The sequence below is a fragment of the Sinocyclocheilus rhinocerous genome, unplaced genomic scaffold, assembly GCF_001515625.1.
Source record: "Sinocyclocheilus rhinocerous isolate Xijiao unplaced genomic scaffold, SAMN03320098_v1.1 scaffold1898, whole genome shotgun sequence".
NCBI classification, from domain to species: domain Eukaryota; kingdom Metazoa; phylum Chordata; class Actinopteri; order Cypriniformes; family Cyprinidae; genus Sinocyclocheilus; species Sinocyclocheilus rhinocerous.
Window position 1 is genome coordinate 1,001,370 of NW_015661023.1, and position 19,963 is coordinate 1,021,332.

The 19,963-nt window shown below is 33.6% G+C and overlaps 1 protein-coding gene across 1 annotated transcript in view; it reads left to right on the forward strand.

Moving 5' to 3' along the window:
* The window catches only part of mpdz (multiple PDZ domain crumbs cell polarity complex component), an 80,672-nt gene extending 64,732 nt beyond the window's left edge, over nucleotides 1-15,940 (forward strand). The window contains exons 35-48 of the mRNA XM_016535702.1: nucleotides 1,250-1,324; nucleotides 2,228-2,390; nucleotides 2,491-2,636; nucleotides 3,651-3,734; nucleotides 3,818-4,011; nucleotides 8,307-8,454; nucleotides 9,607-9,693; nucleotides 10,851-10,932; nucleotides 11,020-11,057; nucleotides 11,270-11,392; nucleotides 12,233-12,337; nucleotides 13,301-13,389; nucleotides 15,341-15,464; nucleotides 15,557-15,940. Of these exons, the coding sequence (XP_016391188.1) occupies nucleotides 1,250-1,324; nucleotides 2,228-2,390; nucleotides 2,491-2,636; nucleotides 3,651-3,734; nucleotides 3,818-4,011; nucleotides 8,307-8,454; nucleotides 9,607-9,693; nucleotides 10,851-10,932; nucleotides 11,020-11,057; nucleotides 11,270-11,392; nucleotides 12,233-12,337; nucleotides 13,301-13,389; nucleotides 15,341-15,464; nucleotides 15,557-15,703 (1,605 nt within the window). The 3' untranslated portion in view covers nucleotides 15,704-15,940. The remainder of the gene's footprint in view (nucleotides 1-1,249; nucleotides 1,325-2,227; nucleotides 2,391-2,490; nucleotides 2,637-3,650; nucleotides 3,735-3,817; nucleotides 4,012-8,306; nucleotides 8,455-9,606; nucleotides 9,694-10,850; nucleotides 10,933-11,019; nucleotides 11,058-11,269; nucleotides 11,393-12,232; nucleotides 12,338-13,300; nucleotides 13,390-15,340; nucleotides 15,465-15,556) is intronic.
* The last annotated feature ends 4,023 nt before the right edge of the window (nucleotides 15,941-19,963 follow it).

Here is a 19,963-nt window from a genome sequence, read left to right on the forward strand (position 1 = left end):
ACAGATGCATATTCAGCGCATTTTTTTAGACGGACAAATATGACTGCTGCACTCACGTCTCACACAAGAGATGTAGCCATGCAAAGTTAAAACAGTTTAAACCTTTAGAAAACACGTCACGAATTTGTGGAGGTTTATTCATTTCACTGCGTCTCATATGTTTTTAAATGCAATCTTTGTGATCGGCGCTTCGGTTCTTTGGATTAAGCAGTGCATAAATACATGATGCTGTTTTGTTCATAATTGTTTATGCAATTTACAAAATTATGTTTGATTTATATGAGTTAATTTAGACGTAATGCACGGTTTTTATAGAGTTACTTCCTTGCGTTGACAATTTAAATGCGCTGCATTATTTTGCTCATTGCGTCCTTCTGTGGCCTCGGGAGACAAGACAAAAGTTTCCTCAAGACCTATTTAATCTGCATATAAAACATTAGAAATGAGATATTTGCTTAATTTTTATTTTGCGTTTGATTGTTAAAACAAAAAAAATATGTGTGTTGTTTGTCTCAATAAGTTGGGTTAATTTAAAAATACAGTGGTTAAATTTGAAAAAAAATTTCTATTGCTCTTTGTTTTAAAAAAGGTTATAAAAAATGTCAATAATTATCGATACCGAACGATATGAAACATTTTATCGTTGATAAATTTTTTTAGCTATATCGCCCAGCCCTATCACAACCCTTTGTACTTTTCAAAAAATATGTCTACATAGTATTTATTAATTGTTATTTATTAGTTTTACTTTATTTAGTTTCAGTTGTTTTAATACTTTAACTTGAACTAAACAGAACTGAGAAATATTGCCTTGACAACTAGCTCAAATAAAATAAGTTGAAGTTTTATTTCAACTAATGTTTATTTTATTTCAAGTTACGAAAATGTCAATAATAGTCAATAATAACCCTGTTTAATGTATAGATAGCCCTCAGAAAGAGATAAACTGTTTGCTGGGGTCATTATACAAATATATTTGAACACAAAATGCTGTGATTAACCAATCACAATAAAGCATGCCTGAAAAATTGGAAAATTAATTTCAAGGCAATTTTGTGGATGTAAATAGTTCATAAAAATAAGTCACACTTGATGTCAATGTGTGTTGCACTAATACTGTGTCGTTTTAATTGAATAAGGGTTTTGAGAGAGTATCTGTGTTTTATGGTAACAATATATACTATAATGCAAATATCTAACCTCTCTCTCTGTGTGTGTGTGTGTGTGTGTGTGTGTGTGTGTGTTTCAGGACTGTCGGATTGCAGCGGGACACCGGCTGCTCACAGTGGATGATGAGATGGTGCTGGGACTCTCTGTGGAAAAGGTAAAACTCTTTCCAACTGTGAAATGTTTTGAAGTAAGAGTTTAAAGCAATAGTCAGTTGTGTCATTATTTACTCACCTGCGTTGTTCCAAACCCTCATGACTTTACGTGTAACGCAAAAGGAGAATAGAATATTTTTAAATAAGCAAAAGCATAGGAGCTGTCAAGCTCACAAAAAGACAAAACTCTGGTCTAAATGAATCACAAAATTGGGTTCTTACACTATATTCTAGTGTAGTGAGCAACAAACCAAAATGTGAAATGTAAAAACATTCTAATTGTAATACAAAATTCAAAATTCAGTCCTGTTGTAGATTCTATAATCTTCCTGTGCTCTGAAAACTCTTTTGTTACCGTGTTACAGAATGTGTGTTTTGTCACAAACCAATATTCTGTAAATAACCTGTTAAGATTTTTGTGAATGTACACTAATGTTCAAAAGTTTAGTGTCAGTTTTTAAAGATATTAATGCTTTTATTCAGCAAGGATGCATTAAATTGATCAAAAGTGACATTAAGGAAATGTATAATGTCAAAAAGATTTATGTTTCAAATAAATGCTGTTCTTTTAAACTTTCTATTCATCTGTGAATGCTGAAAAATAAACTTTTAACATTGATAAGAATCAGAAATGTTCTTGAGCAGCAAATCAGCATATTATAATGATTTCTGAAGGACACTGAAGACTGGAGGAATGATGCTGAAAATTCAGCTTTGATCACAGGAATAAATTACAGTTTAACAGTTATTAAAACAAAAAAACACTTGTTTTAAATTGTAATAATATATTATAGTTTTTACTGTATTTTTTATCAAATAAATGCATACGTTTGAACAGTAGTGTATGTAAATAGGATTTATTATCTCCAAAAATGTCACTGTCTGATGTAAAATGTGTGTTGTAGGTGACGTCACTCCTCCACAAACCCCAGCAATCCGTGAAACTCACCATCTGCACTGACTCCGCCTCCCAACCCTCCTCATCCAATCAGATTTGCTCGGGATCAGACACTGGAAGCAGCCTGCCGCTGGTTTCTCTGACATCATCAGAGACAGAGCCAATCAGGAGTAAGAGGGAGGGGTCTGGGGGTATTAAAGGAAAACAGAACAAGTTTATTATTGAATGAATCAGAAGCTGATCTCTGTCCTCATGATTATTGTGCTGCAGATTCCAGCAGATGCTCCACACCGGCGACACTGGCGTCTGATCCGGCGACGTGTCCCATCATCCCCGGCTGTGAGACCACTATAGAGATCAGCAAGGGCAGAACAGGACTGGGGCTGAGCATCGTGGGCGGCTGTGACACGCTGCTGGTGAATAAACTCACTGACGTGTGCGACTGATAGAAACTTGTGCACTCACACACAGGAAATTACCAAAATGTGCACAAAATTAGCTTCCACCATCAATTTTTAAGTTACATAGTCTTCAACTCAAAAAGTTGGAACTTAAAGAAAATCCAGTTGTCGTTGTTATTTATTAAAACTAAAACTATTGATTAAGTGAAATAGAGCTGAAATAAAATATAAATATTATTTGAAAAGCTTGAGCTAAAAATCTGTTCAATTAGAATTAGAATACAAATTAGAAATGTTATCTTGGCAGCTAACAGAGATATTACAAGTTTAAGTAAAACTAAAAAAAATAAAATAAATAGCTATATATATGTATATATATATATAATAGCTAATTACAAATATTAAAAACAAAAACTAATTAAAATGACAAAAGCACATAGCAAAATTACTAAAACTCAAAATAAATTTTAACTAAAAATATAAAAATAAAAAAGTTAATTTGAAATATTAATAAAAGGTAAATAGAATAAAAAAAAACTAATAAAAATGACAAAATCATAGCAAAATTACTTAAAAAGCTAAAATATAAAAATAAAATAGATATTAAGTAAAAGCTAAATATAAATATAAAGAAACGAAAACTAATAAAAATGACAAAAACATATTACAAATAATTAAAACTTAAACTAAAATGAAAATAAAACTGAAAATTTTAAAATAAAAGCTAATTCAAAGTGTTACACTATAATAGTATACAACACTATATAAATAATACTGTACAGTAACACTGGCCTTATCAGCACATCAAAATATTGTAAAATATAATGATTTGAAATTACTCTTTAAGTCACTTAAGTGGCCTTTTATTTCACTAATATTACATTATCTGCAACTACAGTTTTTTTTTTTTAAATGTACTATTAAGATTTGAAGTCCACTACAAGTGCACATTCAACACAATTAAGCACACTTCTTGCTATATAAGGACGTAGGAACTCATTTATAAGGACTGTGTCTGTCTGTGTTCAGGGCACTATAATAATTCACGAGGTGTACGAGGAGGGAGCTGCGTCTAAAGACGGCCGACTGTGGGCAGGAGATCAGATTCTGGAGGTACAATCACGACTCTTCTGACTAGCCTTTTTATTTCATGCCAGCTTTATTTCATCCGTCTCGTAACTCATTGTCTCTCTCAGGTGAGCGGTGTAGATCTGCGCGTGGCGACGCACGACGAGGCCATCAATGTTTTGCGGCAGACTCCGCATTGCGTTCGTCTGGCGGTCTTCAGAGACGAGGGTCAGTATAAAGAGGAGGAGCTGTGGGACTCGCTGAGCGTCGAGCTTCAGAAGAAACCAGGCCACGGCCTCGGACTCAGCGTCATCGGGAGAAGGTACTAGAGCACTAGTTAAAGCTACTAGTCAGTAAAGTGTGAGTAAATAGTAAATTGGGCTGTCTGCATATTTTTACACATTGATCAGAATTGCGTTCCATATTAAATCCGTATAGGACGCAGGTGTTTTAGCATATTTTATCTAAACATGTGAAAATACTTAATTATGTCTTGCATTTAAATAAAGTTCAGCATGCATGTCGATGTTAGAAGTTGCAGTTTAGAAATGAAAATAAATCATGACGGATTTGCAACAGACACCTTTTGCGTGAATTGTCTCAAGAGACATTGGCTGTTGCTAAATTAATGGTGCATGAGTGTGAAATTAAAACATTCATTTTAACCGCAATAAAAATGCACGCAAACATCTCTTTTTAAATTATGTTCTGTTTACAGCCCACGTTCTTGATTTGCCGTATAACATTAAGATATATCTCCACTTGCGAAAAGGAAAAACTTTTAAAAAGAATACTTGCTGTACTATGTATGCACTTATTATAACAATTACAGTAACTGGGTAATAACTAGGTACTAACCTCGAACCTAGCCCTAAACTTAACCTTAACCCACGTAGTTACTTTGTACTATGCAGTACTTTCTTGGATAAGTACACTGAAAGTGCACTTACTGTTAAATAAAGTGTAACCAAAATAATATACTTTAAAAGAATATACTTAAGTGTGAACTGAATGCAGTGTTCTCAGACACTGAAATGCATGTTAATTGCAAATAACTGTAATGTGTTATTGTGCTATTGAACTTTTTGACTCACTTAAGTAAAACTTTAATACATTTTAAAATGCAGTTACTCGTACTGCTGAATATACTGTGACAATGTATCATTTTCTTTAATTATGTTATTAAAAATATCACCCATTGTCAGCTTAACCTAAAATGTAATGTTTTTGTTTGTTTTTGTTTTTTATTAGTATTGTCTATCAATTCATAGAACAAGTGATACTGATGAAAATCTAAAAAAATCATTCAAATTAAGCGCATTTAAGGTTGTATAGCTTAAGTTTCTAACTAATATATTCAATAGCACTAACTAATTGAAGTTTTTTTATGTAATATAATCATGTTTCAACCAACTTTTAACTCCAGTTAAGTGCACTTACTGTTAAATAAAGTGTAACCAAAATAATATACTTTAAAAGAATATACTTAAGTGTGAACTGAATGCAGTGTTCTCAGACACTGAAATGCATGTTAATTGCAATTAACTGTAATGTGTTATTGTGCTATTGAACTTTTTGACTCACTTAAGTAAAACTTAAGTACATTTTAAAATGCAGTTACTCGTACTGCTGAATACACTGTGACAATGTATCATTTTCTTTAATTATGTTATTAAAAATATCACCCACTTGTCAGCTTAACCTAAAATGTTATGTTTTTGTTTGTTTTTGTTTTTTATTAGTATTGTCTATCAATTCATAGAACAAGTGATACTGATGAAAATCAAAAAAAAATTATTCAAATTAAGCGCATTTAAGTTTGTAAAGCTTAAGTTTCTAACTAATATATTCAATAGCACTAAAGTGTTGAAGTTTTTTTATGTAATATAATCATGTTTCAACCAACTTTTAACTCCAGTTGTACTGGAGAATACTAAGTAATCAATAAACAAAAATTCAATTGTAATGATATACATATATATATTTAATAGTACATATAATACACTACAACATATGTACTTTAAATGCAATATTGAATAACATACTTCAGTTAAAAAGATAAACAAGTGCTTTACGTGTGCTTTAGTATGTTGGTCAACACATCAAAATAAGTGTACTTCAATAAAACAAGATTATTTTAAACATAATTATTTAAAATGTACTTTTTTAAGTAAAACTTTTAATTTGACATTATTACAAAGGTCACTTTTTAAAAGTGTACTTAAGTGCGATAAGAAACAGTCATGAAAGTGACACCTTTTGCGTTAATTGTCTCCGAGACATTCCAAGTTTCCATCCAGTTTTTGCGTTTTGTTATCGACAAAGAGAATATGCGTAAAAAAAAAACTTTGCGAAATTTGCTGTCTACAGCCTGTTTCCATCCAACTGGCCTTTTACCGATAAAATGGTGTGTGTGATGACGTCACTGATGCATAAGTGTTGGCGTATTGCAAAAAAAAATTGCCCTTGAGCTGTTTCCATACATAATTTCACCTATATTGCATAAATTATATAGGCTAGTAGCCTGTTCTTTATCCATTTGAAACAAAACTTAATTATATAGTCTAGTATTAAATTGTATAGGCCTACATTAAATTATTTTTATTATAAAGTGTCATAAGTTTTTTTTTTGTACTTTGTTATAGACTATTTAGAAACTTGATCATCAAGCAATAATCATAATTTTTTTGATTAACTTTTATTAAGAAATAGGAATGTTCATTTCGGTTATTTTATTTCTCCTAAAGCCTAACCGACAACCGACGGTCGTTACGCCATTATTAACCGTTAACCGACAAGATTATGTTAAATTACAATTAAATTAAATTTGAATTGATACGTGGCTGTGACCCATTAAAAATACTTAAATTTGTTTTCCAGGGATTAATTTTATACACAAAAGGCAGCATAAATAACAGAATGTGACGATTCACATGGTTACCTGCAGCACTTCTGCGATAACATTATAAAGCAATATATAAAAGAAATAAATAGGCCTATATGCTAAATATATTTTTCTAAGTAATTACTGAATTAACAAAATGAAAGAAAAAAACTGTGCAACAATTAGCAGCCTAAATGCAGAATTTCGTTAGATTTTTCTGATGCGCTCTTGAGAAAGCGGCATCCTGTTTGTTTCCTTTATTTTACAAAAGCACAGTGTTTTGTTTTTGTGAATGTACGCAAATAAAAGAAATATTTAGAATAGTTTTGAATAATGTCTTACTCTTATATGACCACAAATGAAGGAGTAGGCTATTGTAAGTTGTTTTCACTTTTATAAGGAAAAAAGTTAAGCATTTAAGCATTACTAACTCGACAACGCAGCCTGTTCATTGTCATAATAAAATACAGCCAGCCAAACATATTGAAAAAACATGCTGTTTTATTTCCCCTCATTACAGAACAAATCCTTTAAAATTTAACAGTAGAACAGTACTCGGAACAAAACAAGAATAAAAATATAAGAAGTTATTAACAAGCCAAAACGAATTAATTTAAAATGTTGTACTTATCGTTCCAACATCCACGTAAAACAAGATCTTCAGAACAAAATTAATAAATTTTAACTTACAACGTACATCAAATTAAGATATGTAGGCCTATGTTTGAGAGGTAACTTGTCAATTTAATAATATGAATATGATTTAATGCGCTTTTGAACTACAGGGAAACGGTGCTTTAACGTGAGCAATACGAACACGGACGCTGCCTATAGGCTAATTCTGTCATGTGACAAGACATTTATTTGCGTTAAAGCCGCTTTTCTCGACAAAAAGTGTTTCCAAACAAATTTTTGCGACATTTGAAGTCTCGATTATAGTATTTATGCGCTAAAGTTAAACGGAAAAAAGATTGTGTCGACACATGAGAAATTGTATCGATAAATGGCATTTCCATCAGCTATATCGGTAAAAATTTTGAAGCGCTAAATATTTTTTTGGAAAAAAAAAATCCTTGGATGGAAACCTGATAATTGGCTTTTTCTAAATCAGTAATGTAATACAATAGCCGGGTTTCCGTCCAAAGTTGTGAATTTAACTTATGCGCAAAATTGAAATATCGCATAAAACATTTGCAAATAAGCACCGTTTCCATCCAACGAGTCAAAGAGAACAAAATCGTCACTTCCTGGTAGAACTGACACTAGGCTATACAGTATATCACTGTGAAAAGTAGGAGAAACCATTGAATACAATAATTTTCATTGGCCTATATAATAAATTACTTGCACCTCAGAGCGAGAAGACGAAACTAAATAAATGCGGTCATTGCTTTCGGAGGTGGATGCTGATGTTTGGGAACACAGTCGTGTAACAGCTCTGGGAGGCAATTATACAGAAATGCGTTGATGACAGACTTTGCTCGGACATTTCAAAATGACCATAACATTTCAGATGCTGAGGAACGAGATTGGTCCACTGGTTAGGTTTTGCCGTCCCATAGCGCAGTCACATGACTTTTTTGATGCGCATGGAGGAATTTACTCGGCAAATGCGTTTCCATCTCCTTTTATTCACATTAACCCTTTTTCGCACAAGTCAAAAACCAACATAGCTCTTGTATTGAGCTCTGTATCTCCTGCATGAGCGGTCAGTGATTGTGTCTCTGTCTCAGGAGCGACACAGGGGTGTTTGTGTCGGACATTGTGAAGTGTGGAGCAGTGGAGACTGACGGAAGGCTGATGCAGGGAGATCAGATCCTCTCGGTTAACGGTGAGGACGTTCGCTCAGCCACACAAGAGTATGTGGCTGCGCTGCTCAAGGTGAGCGTCACAGAGTCACTGCCTTTTACAGTTGATTATTACTGAAAGATATTCAAACATTAAACATTATGTATTTTATAGTGCTGTCAAACGATTAATCGCGATTAATCGCATCCAAAATAAAAGTTTTTTTTTACATAATATATGTGTGAGTACTGTGAATATTTATTATGCATGTAAAAATGCACACACATACATGTATATATTTAAGAAAAATATATTATGTTTATATATTTATATATAATTTAAATTAAATGAATATAAATATATGCATGTAAATACATGTAAATATTTTCAAAATAGATACTGTGTGTGTGTGTGTATTTATATATGCATAATAAATATACACAGTACACACACATATATTATGTAAACAAAAACATTTATTTTGGGTGCGATTAATCGCGATTAATCGTTTGACAGCACTGTAAAATACATAATTTTGGATACGATTAATCGTTTGACAGCACTAGTATTTTAGTATCATTCTGTTAATATTTTGAGTCAGAATTCCTTAGGTCATTTTTTTAAATGCCTATATAGTTTTTATTAATTATTTATTTAGTTTTAGTTATTTAGTTCAAAATTAAAATGTTGAAATACAGTACATTTTTTATTTTATTTATTTATTTTTATTTTATTTATTTACTTATTTTTATTTCAGCTCATGTTTATCTTGTTTGAAGTAGCAAAATTCTATTGTATTTTTGTTTTAGATTTAGTTAGCAATAATAACCCCAGTGAAAATCAATAGTAATGTGCAGCAAGATTTGAGAATTGTCTATAAAATAAAAGTCAATAAAATGCAGTCACCATTTACATGGTGTGCCCTATGTTTGATTTATTGTTTTTATGAGCTGTGAATCAATAATGACCAGATGCTCTCGTGAAAATGTTTCATAATGTCTCCAAAACTTGTAATAGCATCGGAAATAGTGAAACCTAACTCTCATGAACTAAAAAACTAAAGTGTAAAAATGAACACATTTTAAAATAAATGTTATATTTTATTATATATAAATGTATTTTTTGAAATTTTGAGTTTGGCTCCTTCTCATGTCCTTTTTTGTATATAAATGTGATTGATCTAGTGTGAATGTGAAAACCAATACACATGTGTCACTCATGTAAACTGGTTTTGATTTTCCTCAGAGTTGTGCTGGTCCAATCCGATTGGACGTGGGTCGTTTTAAGGCGGGGCCATTCCACTCCGAGCGCCGTCTGTCCCAGAGCAGTCAGGTCAGACCCAGAAACAGTTAAAGAGTCACACTCTCTTGTTTTCTGTTGTGTTGGTGAACACATCCATCCATCACTGTTCATCTGACAGCTCTGATACCGAAGCTGTGATCCTAAAACACATTCTCACACAATGAGCGAGTTTGTTCTTGAAGACTGTGGTTGTCAGATTTTAAGCAGGTTTGACCTTGTTATTAGTTGAAGTGGGTCTTACAAGTGCACACCAGTATTATTTAACATTAGTTCTTATTTTATATTTCTTATTTTTTATTTATAGTTTATTTATTATTTCAAATCAAATCAGTAAATTTTTTTATTTGTCACATACTGCACATAACCATCCACAGTTAAGCATCCAGTGAAATTCTTTTTACAGTCACTCCATTACATAAAAATAAAAAATGGTAAGAAATGTAAAAGTTAAAGAATAAAATTAGAATATAAAAATAACAGAATTTGCATAAAATACAAAATTACAGTTATAATATACTGAAAAGATAAAAAGTAGATATAGAAATAAAATATGTACAAAATAAATAGCAATAGAAAGTTTATATTTTTACATTTATTATTTATATTTTTGTATGTATATATATATATATATGTGTTTATTATTTGTTTATTATTTATACTCTTATATTCATAATAATTATTATTATTACTGTTGGTGGTATTGTTATTATTATTATTATTATTCTTAATACATTTATACTCTTCTATTATTGCTAATATTTTGAATTAGCTTTTTTTATCATTTTCATTTTAAATTTATGTCAAGTTTTAGTAAATTATTCATGTGCATTTCTCATTTTTATTAGTTTATAATTTATATAGTCATTTGTATCATTTAATTTTGAACTGTAGCTTTATTTTTATTTCAGTTTCAGTAATTTAAAGTGCAACAAATTCAACTTATTTCATTTAGTTGCCAAGGCAATATTTCTAATATATATACATATATATATATTTATATATATATATACACACACATTTCAGTTATAAAAAAAATTGTTTTGGTTTTAGTTAACACTGGTGCACGCCTCACAGGCATGTGCAGATTAGTCAACAAATGAAAGCAGAAGATTGGACGAGTTTGAGTCATGTAGTGTGTGTTTGGTGTGTTTGCGCTCAGATGTGTGAATGTCTCTGTGTGTTTTCAGATCAGCGAGACGGGCAGCGGTATACTCACTCCTCACTCCAGCTCTGAAACTTTACAGGGAGACGCCGAGAAAACACACGAATGTAAGAACATACTGCAGCCCATCCGGTAAAACATCTCAACGTTATGATTCATTCTTGATTTTTAAACTTTTATTTCTCGCCTCACAGTGCTGGATAAAGACGTCAGGACGGTTGAATTCACAAAGGTCAGTTACACTGATTCAGTCTTAAGGCCTGTTCACACAGAGAGACTTTTGCTTTCTGCTCATTCATTGTTTCCTCAATTGATGGTGTGTGTGTGTGTGTGTGTGTGTGTCTCAGGGCCCGTCAGACTCTCTGGGCATCAGTATAGCAGGAGGGGTCGGCAGTCCTCTGGGTGAGTTGATGGTGTGTGTGTGTGTGTGTGTGTGTGTCTCAGGGCCCGTCAGACTCTTTGGGCATCAGTATAGCAGGAGGGGTCGGCAGTCCTCTGGGTGACGTGCCTATATTCATCGCCATGATGAACCCCAGCGGCCTGGCAGCTCAGACACAGAAACTCTGGGTGTGTGTGTGTCTAACATCTGAACCAAAGTTAAAAACTTTCTTTTTTTTGTTCAGTATGTAGAAGGTCTGACACACTGAAGCTGGTGTACATTTGTGAATAATAATCTCTCATGTTTATTATCTGTGTGTGTGTGTGTGTGTGTGTGTGTGTGTGTGTGTGTGTGTTAGTTGGGCCTATGTGTATATGTTCCTCTTCTAATGAAAGCACTTGAGGTGTCCTGAACCACATATTAAAGTGCTCTCTCAGTGCAAACACACATGCCCACTAATTAACCCTATGCTTTCAAAGTCCATAGTCCTCAGTTGTACACTGCAGAAGATGATGTTTCAAATGATAATGTTTTATGAACCAAATAGTTGTTTGTTAACGTTTGTTTTCCCTCTCTCATATTCTCGTTCTTTATCTCTTAGTCTTTACAAGACCTGGAGGGTGTCTCTCTCTACACGCTATCTCCCAGCAGCCCTTGCTCTCCTACTCACACACCTTTGGCCACCCAACACCACCTGCAGTTACTCCAACAACAGCTGCTACAGCAGCAGCAACAAACACAGATCGCTGTTGCACAGGTAAGACATTGTTTACCCTTTTCTAGCTCTAGGAGGCGCTACAGCTCTATGAAATTTGCAGCAGTTGATTCCGTATTTTCAGGCTGTTTCACAATCATCTTCTCGCCAACCAGAGTACAGATCTATTCACCTCACCTCACCTCACTCCAGCAATTTCAGAGGCACATTTCCTTTATAAGCCTATTCATTTCTCTCTGTTGAAATTATTTCTAATAGCCATTGTTATCTCTCATGTTTATTATCTGTGTGTGTGTGTGTGTGTGTGTGTTAGATTGGAGACAGGATTGTGTCCATCTGTGGAAACTCGACTGAGGGAATGACTCACAATAAAGCTGTTTCTCTGCTGAAGAACACAACAGGCATCATACAACTACAGGTACAAAACACCACGGCACAGCAGCCATAAGATCCACTGTGGAAGAGAAGTATTCACTTCAGATAGATAGATACTGTAGATAGATAGATAGATAGATAGATAGCATCTACATGCAAACTGAATGTCATGTTTTCTGACTCTTAATTGCATGTTAATTGCAATTAAATGAAAATGTATGATAGTTTACATTTAAATTAAATGCAGTTAGCTGAACTTTAGAGTGATTTTTAAGTAGGACTTAAGTACATCTTTATATGTAATATAATTATTTCTGTCTTTGAAATATGCTTAAAGTACTGACAAGCATTTATGATAAACTAAAATATACTTGTTAAACTAAAAAGTATGTTATTTCTATTGAAACTTGCATGTGTTGTATTTATTAAATATGTTTGTAATTACACATTAGTAATGATGAAGTTGCAAAATATATTACCTTTAAATGTAATATTGAATAACACACTACAGTTAAAATTATAATCAAGTACTTTACATGTGCTTTAGTATGTTAGTCAACACATCAGAATAAGTGTACTTCTTTAAAGCATCACAAAAGATTATTAAAACATAATGATTTAAAATGTACTTGACTTAAAAAAAACTTGACATTATTACAAAGTGCGCTTTTTAAAAGTCTACTTAAGTGTGTTCAGAAACAGTCATGGAAGTGTGTTTAAGTACACTTTTACTGGCCTATTATTTCATTAATATTATATATAAGTACTTTTTTTTAAATATACTTCTAAGATTTGAAGTGCACTACAAGTGCACATTCGGTATTATTAAGTGCACTTCTCTTTTCAATCAAAAGTGCACACATTAAGTACTGTATGTGTACATTGTGAAATGCATTTTCTTACAAAATGACCAGACTAATTGCAGATGCACAACTCTGAACTCATGCGGTGTGTTACGGTTTAGTGCAGATATGACGCGTGTGTGTGTGTGTGTGTGTGTGTGTAGGTCGTTGCTGGCGATACAACAGTGACTGGACCGTCAGCAGAGCAGACAGCAGGACTCACAGCCAGCAGCATTTTCCACGATGACCTGGGGTTTGTACACAAAACTCTTCAACCGTCATAAAATAACACTCAACTCGTGCCAAATGTGACTAAAAACTGGCTTTAGTGAGTCAACGGAATAATGGTTGATGAGTTCCTTTCTGAATTCAAGTCACCTTGATTTCTACAGCGCTTTATACAATACAGATCGTGCCAAAAGCAGCTTCGCAGAGATAAACAGGAAAATAACAATCAAATATAGAAACTCAACTATGGAGATGACTCCGATTCTCAATAGTGTCATTTTAAATCGTATTTTTCTCTCAATGTATTATGCATCATCGTTTACAATGTTTGCCTGCTGATTATGTATTCCTGACAACGTTTCATTTTAATTTGGCATTGCCAGATATATAAATTATACAAATATACTATTTGTAGTATATTTGTATAATTTATATATTTTTTTTTTTCATGAAGGGTTACAAGAACATCATCAATCTATTAATTAAAGGTTATATAACATTACTGTATGAGAAATAACTGGTTACACCCTCATTAGCAAATATAATTGCTGCCAAATTAATTATATATATATATATATATATCTATGGAAATTTTCCCAATTCACCTCCTCTTGTCAAAAAGTGCATTTTTGGACACTTTTCTCTTCTAAGCATGACTCTTGTTTCATGGATATAAAATAATGCAATTAAAACAGTTAATTGAAAACCGTAGAGTGTCGTTGTTTTAACATGTCTTTTGTCCAGTCCTCCGCAGTGTAAGAGCATTAGTTTGGAGCGAGGGCCTGACGGACTGGGCTTCAGTATCGTGGGTGGATTCGGCAGCCCTCACGGTGACCTTCCCATCTACGTCAAAACCGTCTTCAGTCATGGAAGTGTGTTTAAGTACACTTTTACTGGCCTATTATTTCATTAATATTATATATAAGTACTTTTTTTTAAATATACTTCTAAGATTTGAAGTGCACTACAAGTGCACATTCGGTATTATTAAGTGCACTTCTCTTTTCAATCAAAAGTGCACACATTAAGTACTGTATGTGTACATTGTGAAATGCATTTTCTTACAAAATGACCAGACTAATTGCAGATGCACAACTCTGAACTCATGCGGTGTGTTACGGTTTAGTGCAGATATGACGCGTGTGTGTGTGTGTGTGTGTGTGTGTAGGTCGTTGCTGGCGATACAACAGTGACTGGACCGTCAGCAGAGCAGACAGCAGGACTCACAGCCAGCAGCATTTTCCACGATGACCTGGGGTTTGTACACAAAACTCTTCAACCGTCATAAAATAACACTCAACTCGTGCCAAATGTGACTAAAAACTGGCTTTAGTGAGTCAACGGAATAATGGTTGATGAGTTCCTTTCTGAATTCAAGTCACCTTGATTTCTACAGCGCTTTATACAATACAGATCGTGCCAAAAGCAGCTTCGCAGAGATAAACAGGAAAATAACAATCAAATATAGAAACTCAACTATGGAGATGACTCCGATTCTCAATAGTGTCATTTTAAATCGTATTTTTCTCTCAATGTATTATGCATCATCGTTTACAATGTTTGCCTGCTGATTATGTATTCCTGACAACGTTTCATTTTAATTTGGCATTGCCAGATATATAAATTATACAAATATACTATTTGTAGTATATTTGTATAATTTATATATTTTTTTTTTTCATGAAGGGTTACAAGAACATCATCAATCTATTAATTAAAGGTTATATAACATTACTGTATGAGAAATAACTGGTTACACCCTCATTAGCAAATATAATTGCTGCCAAATTAATTATATATATATATATATATATCTATGGAAATTTTCCCAATTCACCTCCTCTTGTCAAAAAGTGCATTTTTGGACACTTTTCTCTTCTAAGCATGACTCTTGTTTCATGGATATAAAATAATGCAATTAAAACAGTTAATTGAAAACCGTAGAGTGTCGTTGTTTTAACATGTCTTTTGTCCAGTCCTCCGCAGTGTAAGAGCATTAGTTTGGAGCGAGGGCCTGACGGACTGGGCTTCAGTATCGTGGGTGGATTCGGCAGCCCTCACGGTGACCTTCCCATCTACGTCAAAACCGTCTTCAGCAAGGTAACGCTTTGGCACAGCGAGTGTGTACATCCACTGATGCCACGAGACAGACAGATGCATTATTATCTGATTGTGTGTGTGTGTGTGTTCAGGGGGCCGCGGCAGAGGACGGGCGTCTGAAGCGTGGGGATCAAGTCATCGCCGTTAACAGCCAGAGTCTGGAGGGAGTCACTCATGAGGAGGCCGTCTGTATTCTGAAGAAAACCAAAGGAACCGTCACACTCACTGTGCTGTCATGAACACACACAGGTCCTGTAGTTGTTTAGACACTGGATGACACACTGTGAATGATAGAGCTGTTTACTGCTAGTTTGTGGAGAAACCAGCAGACTACTACAATCTGCCGTACTACGCTGAGAGTGTAGAAACTCAGCTCTACTGCGATCCACACACATGCATTTGTGCTTTAAAATGCTGAAATGCTCATGGCTACATGGCACATCTGGTTATGACATATTTTCCCATCATTTGATAAATAGAAAATGCACAAATATCTCTTTCCTGTTGCATTAAAAAAACTGGGTGTACAACTTTGTTGTAAGTTGACCCCATTGGTTTGCATGCAATTTGCCAAAAATCAACACTGTAAAACATTGAAAACCTCTATTTTAGCTTGTCAGAGACTAATGTAATAATCCCCATCTATTTCTAGTGTTTTAGGGGTCAATTTGACCCACATATGTTTGTTCAAAATTAGCTAAAATATATAATTATATATATTTTTGTCATGACTGCTTGCGGTGACTATTTGCACACTAAGGTGCAAATAATTTCAAGTATAAATAGTAAACGTTTTTTGTATTTAGTGCACTAATTATTGCTATTTGTACTTTGCCTTTTTGTTGTTATTTGTTGTATTTATTTATTTTTTTTGACAAACTCAACTAGATAAAGGAAAAGTGACTTTTTCTTGGACAATTCAGAAAACAAATCTCAAATTTCGACTAAACTCTGAATTTTAACGTTCATAAGTTTTCATGCATTTCATACTTTAGTGTTTGACACGCTATAATAAAGGTTTTCTGGTTTTTACCGGACTCTTTGCTGGTTTTCAAAGTGTTGATTTTTGGCAATCTGCATGGAAACCAGTCATTTTGAGCACATTTTCAGCCTTTTCAAAACAACACACGACACACTTTGCATGCACATTCATGAAATATTCACCAAAATTCGACAAGAATCAAATTGTTGGCGTCCAACATCAGTTGTGTTGGGAAAATAAGTCAATGAAATTGTGCAATTAGTCAAGTTAAGCTCAATTTATGTGGGGGAAAAAAACGTTCTGAATAGAATTATATCTTTTTAAGCAGCAGTGTCACAGCTCTTTAGTATTTGAAAAAGTCTAACAGCATTCATTTAAAAAAATACAGCTTCTTACGATCAAAGGACCTCAATATGTTTGATATTACACACCACTGTCAGAATTTTTTTTACAAATTATAATAAAAAAAAATGAAAGCATGGTAAAAATGTAAGCAATACTGCTAGTTTTACACTGCAAAAAATATACTGACGGGGCAATATGATGACAGTCCTGAATGTGTGTACATGCACACACTCGGATTGTACTAGGATTTTAATCATCAAAACAATTCATCCTGATTATAAACTCGAAATATTTGAGTAACCACCTTTGCTTCTTAAAAAAAGAAAACGTATTCTATATAGACGGAACAGACTGTTTGCAGAAACTGTGTGTGTGTGAGCAATGTGCTGATATTAATGATTTCTTTGAAAAGAAAAACAAGCATCAGTGCATTTAATGACATTTCTGAAGTTTTGCCTTCATCGGAGACGTTTGCTGCTGGATGTAGAACAAACTACTGTGATATATTTTGTTATATTGTCATTTTCCTCTGATACAGTATTAGATTTCACTGCAAACACAAATAAAAGTGACTTTCAGCACGCAAAAATTCGTCCATTTTATTTAACAGATTTAAATTTTCTCTACAACTTTTTGGATTTTTATTTTTTAATAAAAAGCAACTTGCACGGTTACACCTCATACAGTAAATGTAAAAAAAAAAAAGTAAAAATATGAATAGACACTTCAGTCATCGTCAAGAATATGTTCTTCTAAATCTGCGAAATCTCCAAGATTCAAAAACAATCCTGTCATCACAGCTGAGCGAGATCGCATTCATCTGCTGGCTAGTTGTCAAGACATTATGATTGTACTGTCAGACGCATGACTGTAAATTAATCTTGTGTTTTTGGAGGAATGAACATGTAGAATGGGCTATTCTATGTAACAGGTGGCCATTTAATAAAAAGTATCACTAAATCACCACTAAACACTGAAACCACTACAAAATCAGCATTTTCTAAAAATTCAGAATGTTTGTAACATATTCGCTGGTTCTATAAAAACACATTCATATGGCACTTTGTACACTCCAGCATAACATGCAAACAGAAAGTTTCACTAACAATTTTTTTTTTTTTTTTTTAACAAAGCTTCATATTTCCATAAAGGTGCAAGTACATTTAACCACTTGCATGACTCAGTGTGCGGTTAAAAACTAGCGTAGGGCTAAAACTAAGCTCAGAATCGATCCACGAATCGCTATGCATCGATTTATTGTCGCAGACGCCCTGAGAGCCGAGGATTCAGGAGTGAGAGTGAGATCGTGAGCGTCAGACCAGAAAACGCAGAGTGAACGACAACGCTGCTCCCAACGACAAACCCAGAGCCAGAAAAAACGTCATCAACGCACCGGCCGTCTCGCCATCTTTAGGCTCCACGAGCCTAGAAAGAGGAAAAAAAAAACATCAGCATGGGAGATCATGCAAACAGAAAGTTTCACTAACAATTTTTTTTTTTTTTTTTTAACAAAGCTTCATATTTCATATGCATGAGAGTGAAATGAAAGGTCAGGTCAGTTTAAGGCAGTTTCCACACGAGATGACGAGCCTACTTGTCTTTATAGTTATTAAACAAAAACAAAAAAAGTGGGGAAAAATCTATGCAATTAAAACATATGGAGAATATCGTTTTGTTTGTATTCCGTATTAAATAAAGCATATTTTCTACACACTATTAGTTAATTCCTTCAACAGAATTAAATAATCATGATTCATTTAATTTCCAACCAGTCTTTACGAAACGGAACAAATTGGAAATAATGTCAAATTGGGTAAATAATGTTTATTTAAATTTTTGTTTTTTTTAAAGAAATGTTCTCTGGAGCTCAGTTTGAAAACTGTGGTCTATAAGTCCAAATTAAATTTACTGTTGCCAAAAACAAAAGGAGAACAATCTGGAATGCTTTTACGCCATGTTTCGCCTGCGGGACCCTAAAAATAATACATTAATTTTCAGATGTGTGTCTTCAATACCTGTCTATGCATGTTTGAACATGTTACAGGCTTGATGTGGTATGCATTACCACACAAAGACCATACATCTGCGATTACTAGTGCAAATGCACTATTTGGCATTATAATACATTAATTTTTTTCCCCATTATCAGCATAATTTGAAAAGCTGAGGAAAGTAAAACCTGATGATCCATGTTATCCCAGCATGACTCGGGCAAAGAGCATGTTGTGTGTGCTTTTATGCACGAAAATTTGAACTTTTGTACAAAGGAGTCGTACATTTTTTTCCCTATGCGATTACTGGCCTAGAAATAGTGCAGAATCAGAGATGCTGTATTTTATGCAATACATGTTTTTCAAAATCCCAAAACTGTATTTGCAGGTTTTTAATAAAATCATGGTCTCAGACTTTCAGACCCCACTCTATATATAGAAAATGTAAATATATCTGTAATAAACACTCCATTAATACAAGAAATGTCAATAATAATGTCCCTTTCAAAACTTACAAATTCCCTGAATGCAATTGTTTGCCCTTAAACAGCATTAAAAAAAATCCTTCATCCCATAATCTATTGTTCATGGTAACAACAGTTGTGTTGCATCCACCGTCTGAAGATGATCTCATATCGATAACAATAATACTAGCGACTAGGGCTGGGCAATAACATAAAAAATGGATCCCATTTGGATGTTTTTTCACAAAGCTTCCCTATAAAATTACCATAGAAGATAAGGTATGTTTTAATAATACTGTATGTACTATTTATATTAAAAGTCTTATTTTTTGGATTTAAATTAGGCCAATCTATTTTTTTACGCAAGACTTAAAATTATGACCAGCCTTTCAAAAAAATGATTAAAAATAATAAAACTAGATGACCAGCTAGAGCACTTTGTGCAACCAAAATGTGCTTTGTGCACTTTTGTTTACAAAGTTCAATGAAACTGCAGACTAGGGCTGGGAAAATATACTGATGCATCGCCAATCAAGCAATGATTCTACATTTACTCTGAGATTGTAAAAATGCATCGCGATTCTCTCTCGAATCGATTCTGAGCTCAGTTTTGAACAGCAGATGCGTGCTTTAGAAACAGCCGTGCTCTGCTTGCTTCCAGTTCCTTGCACACACTTGAGCCTAAAATAATCATTCATACAGTTTGAAAAGGTTGAA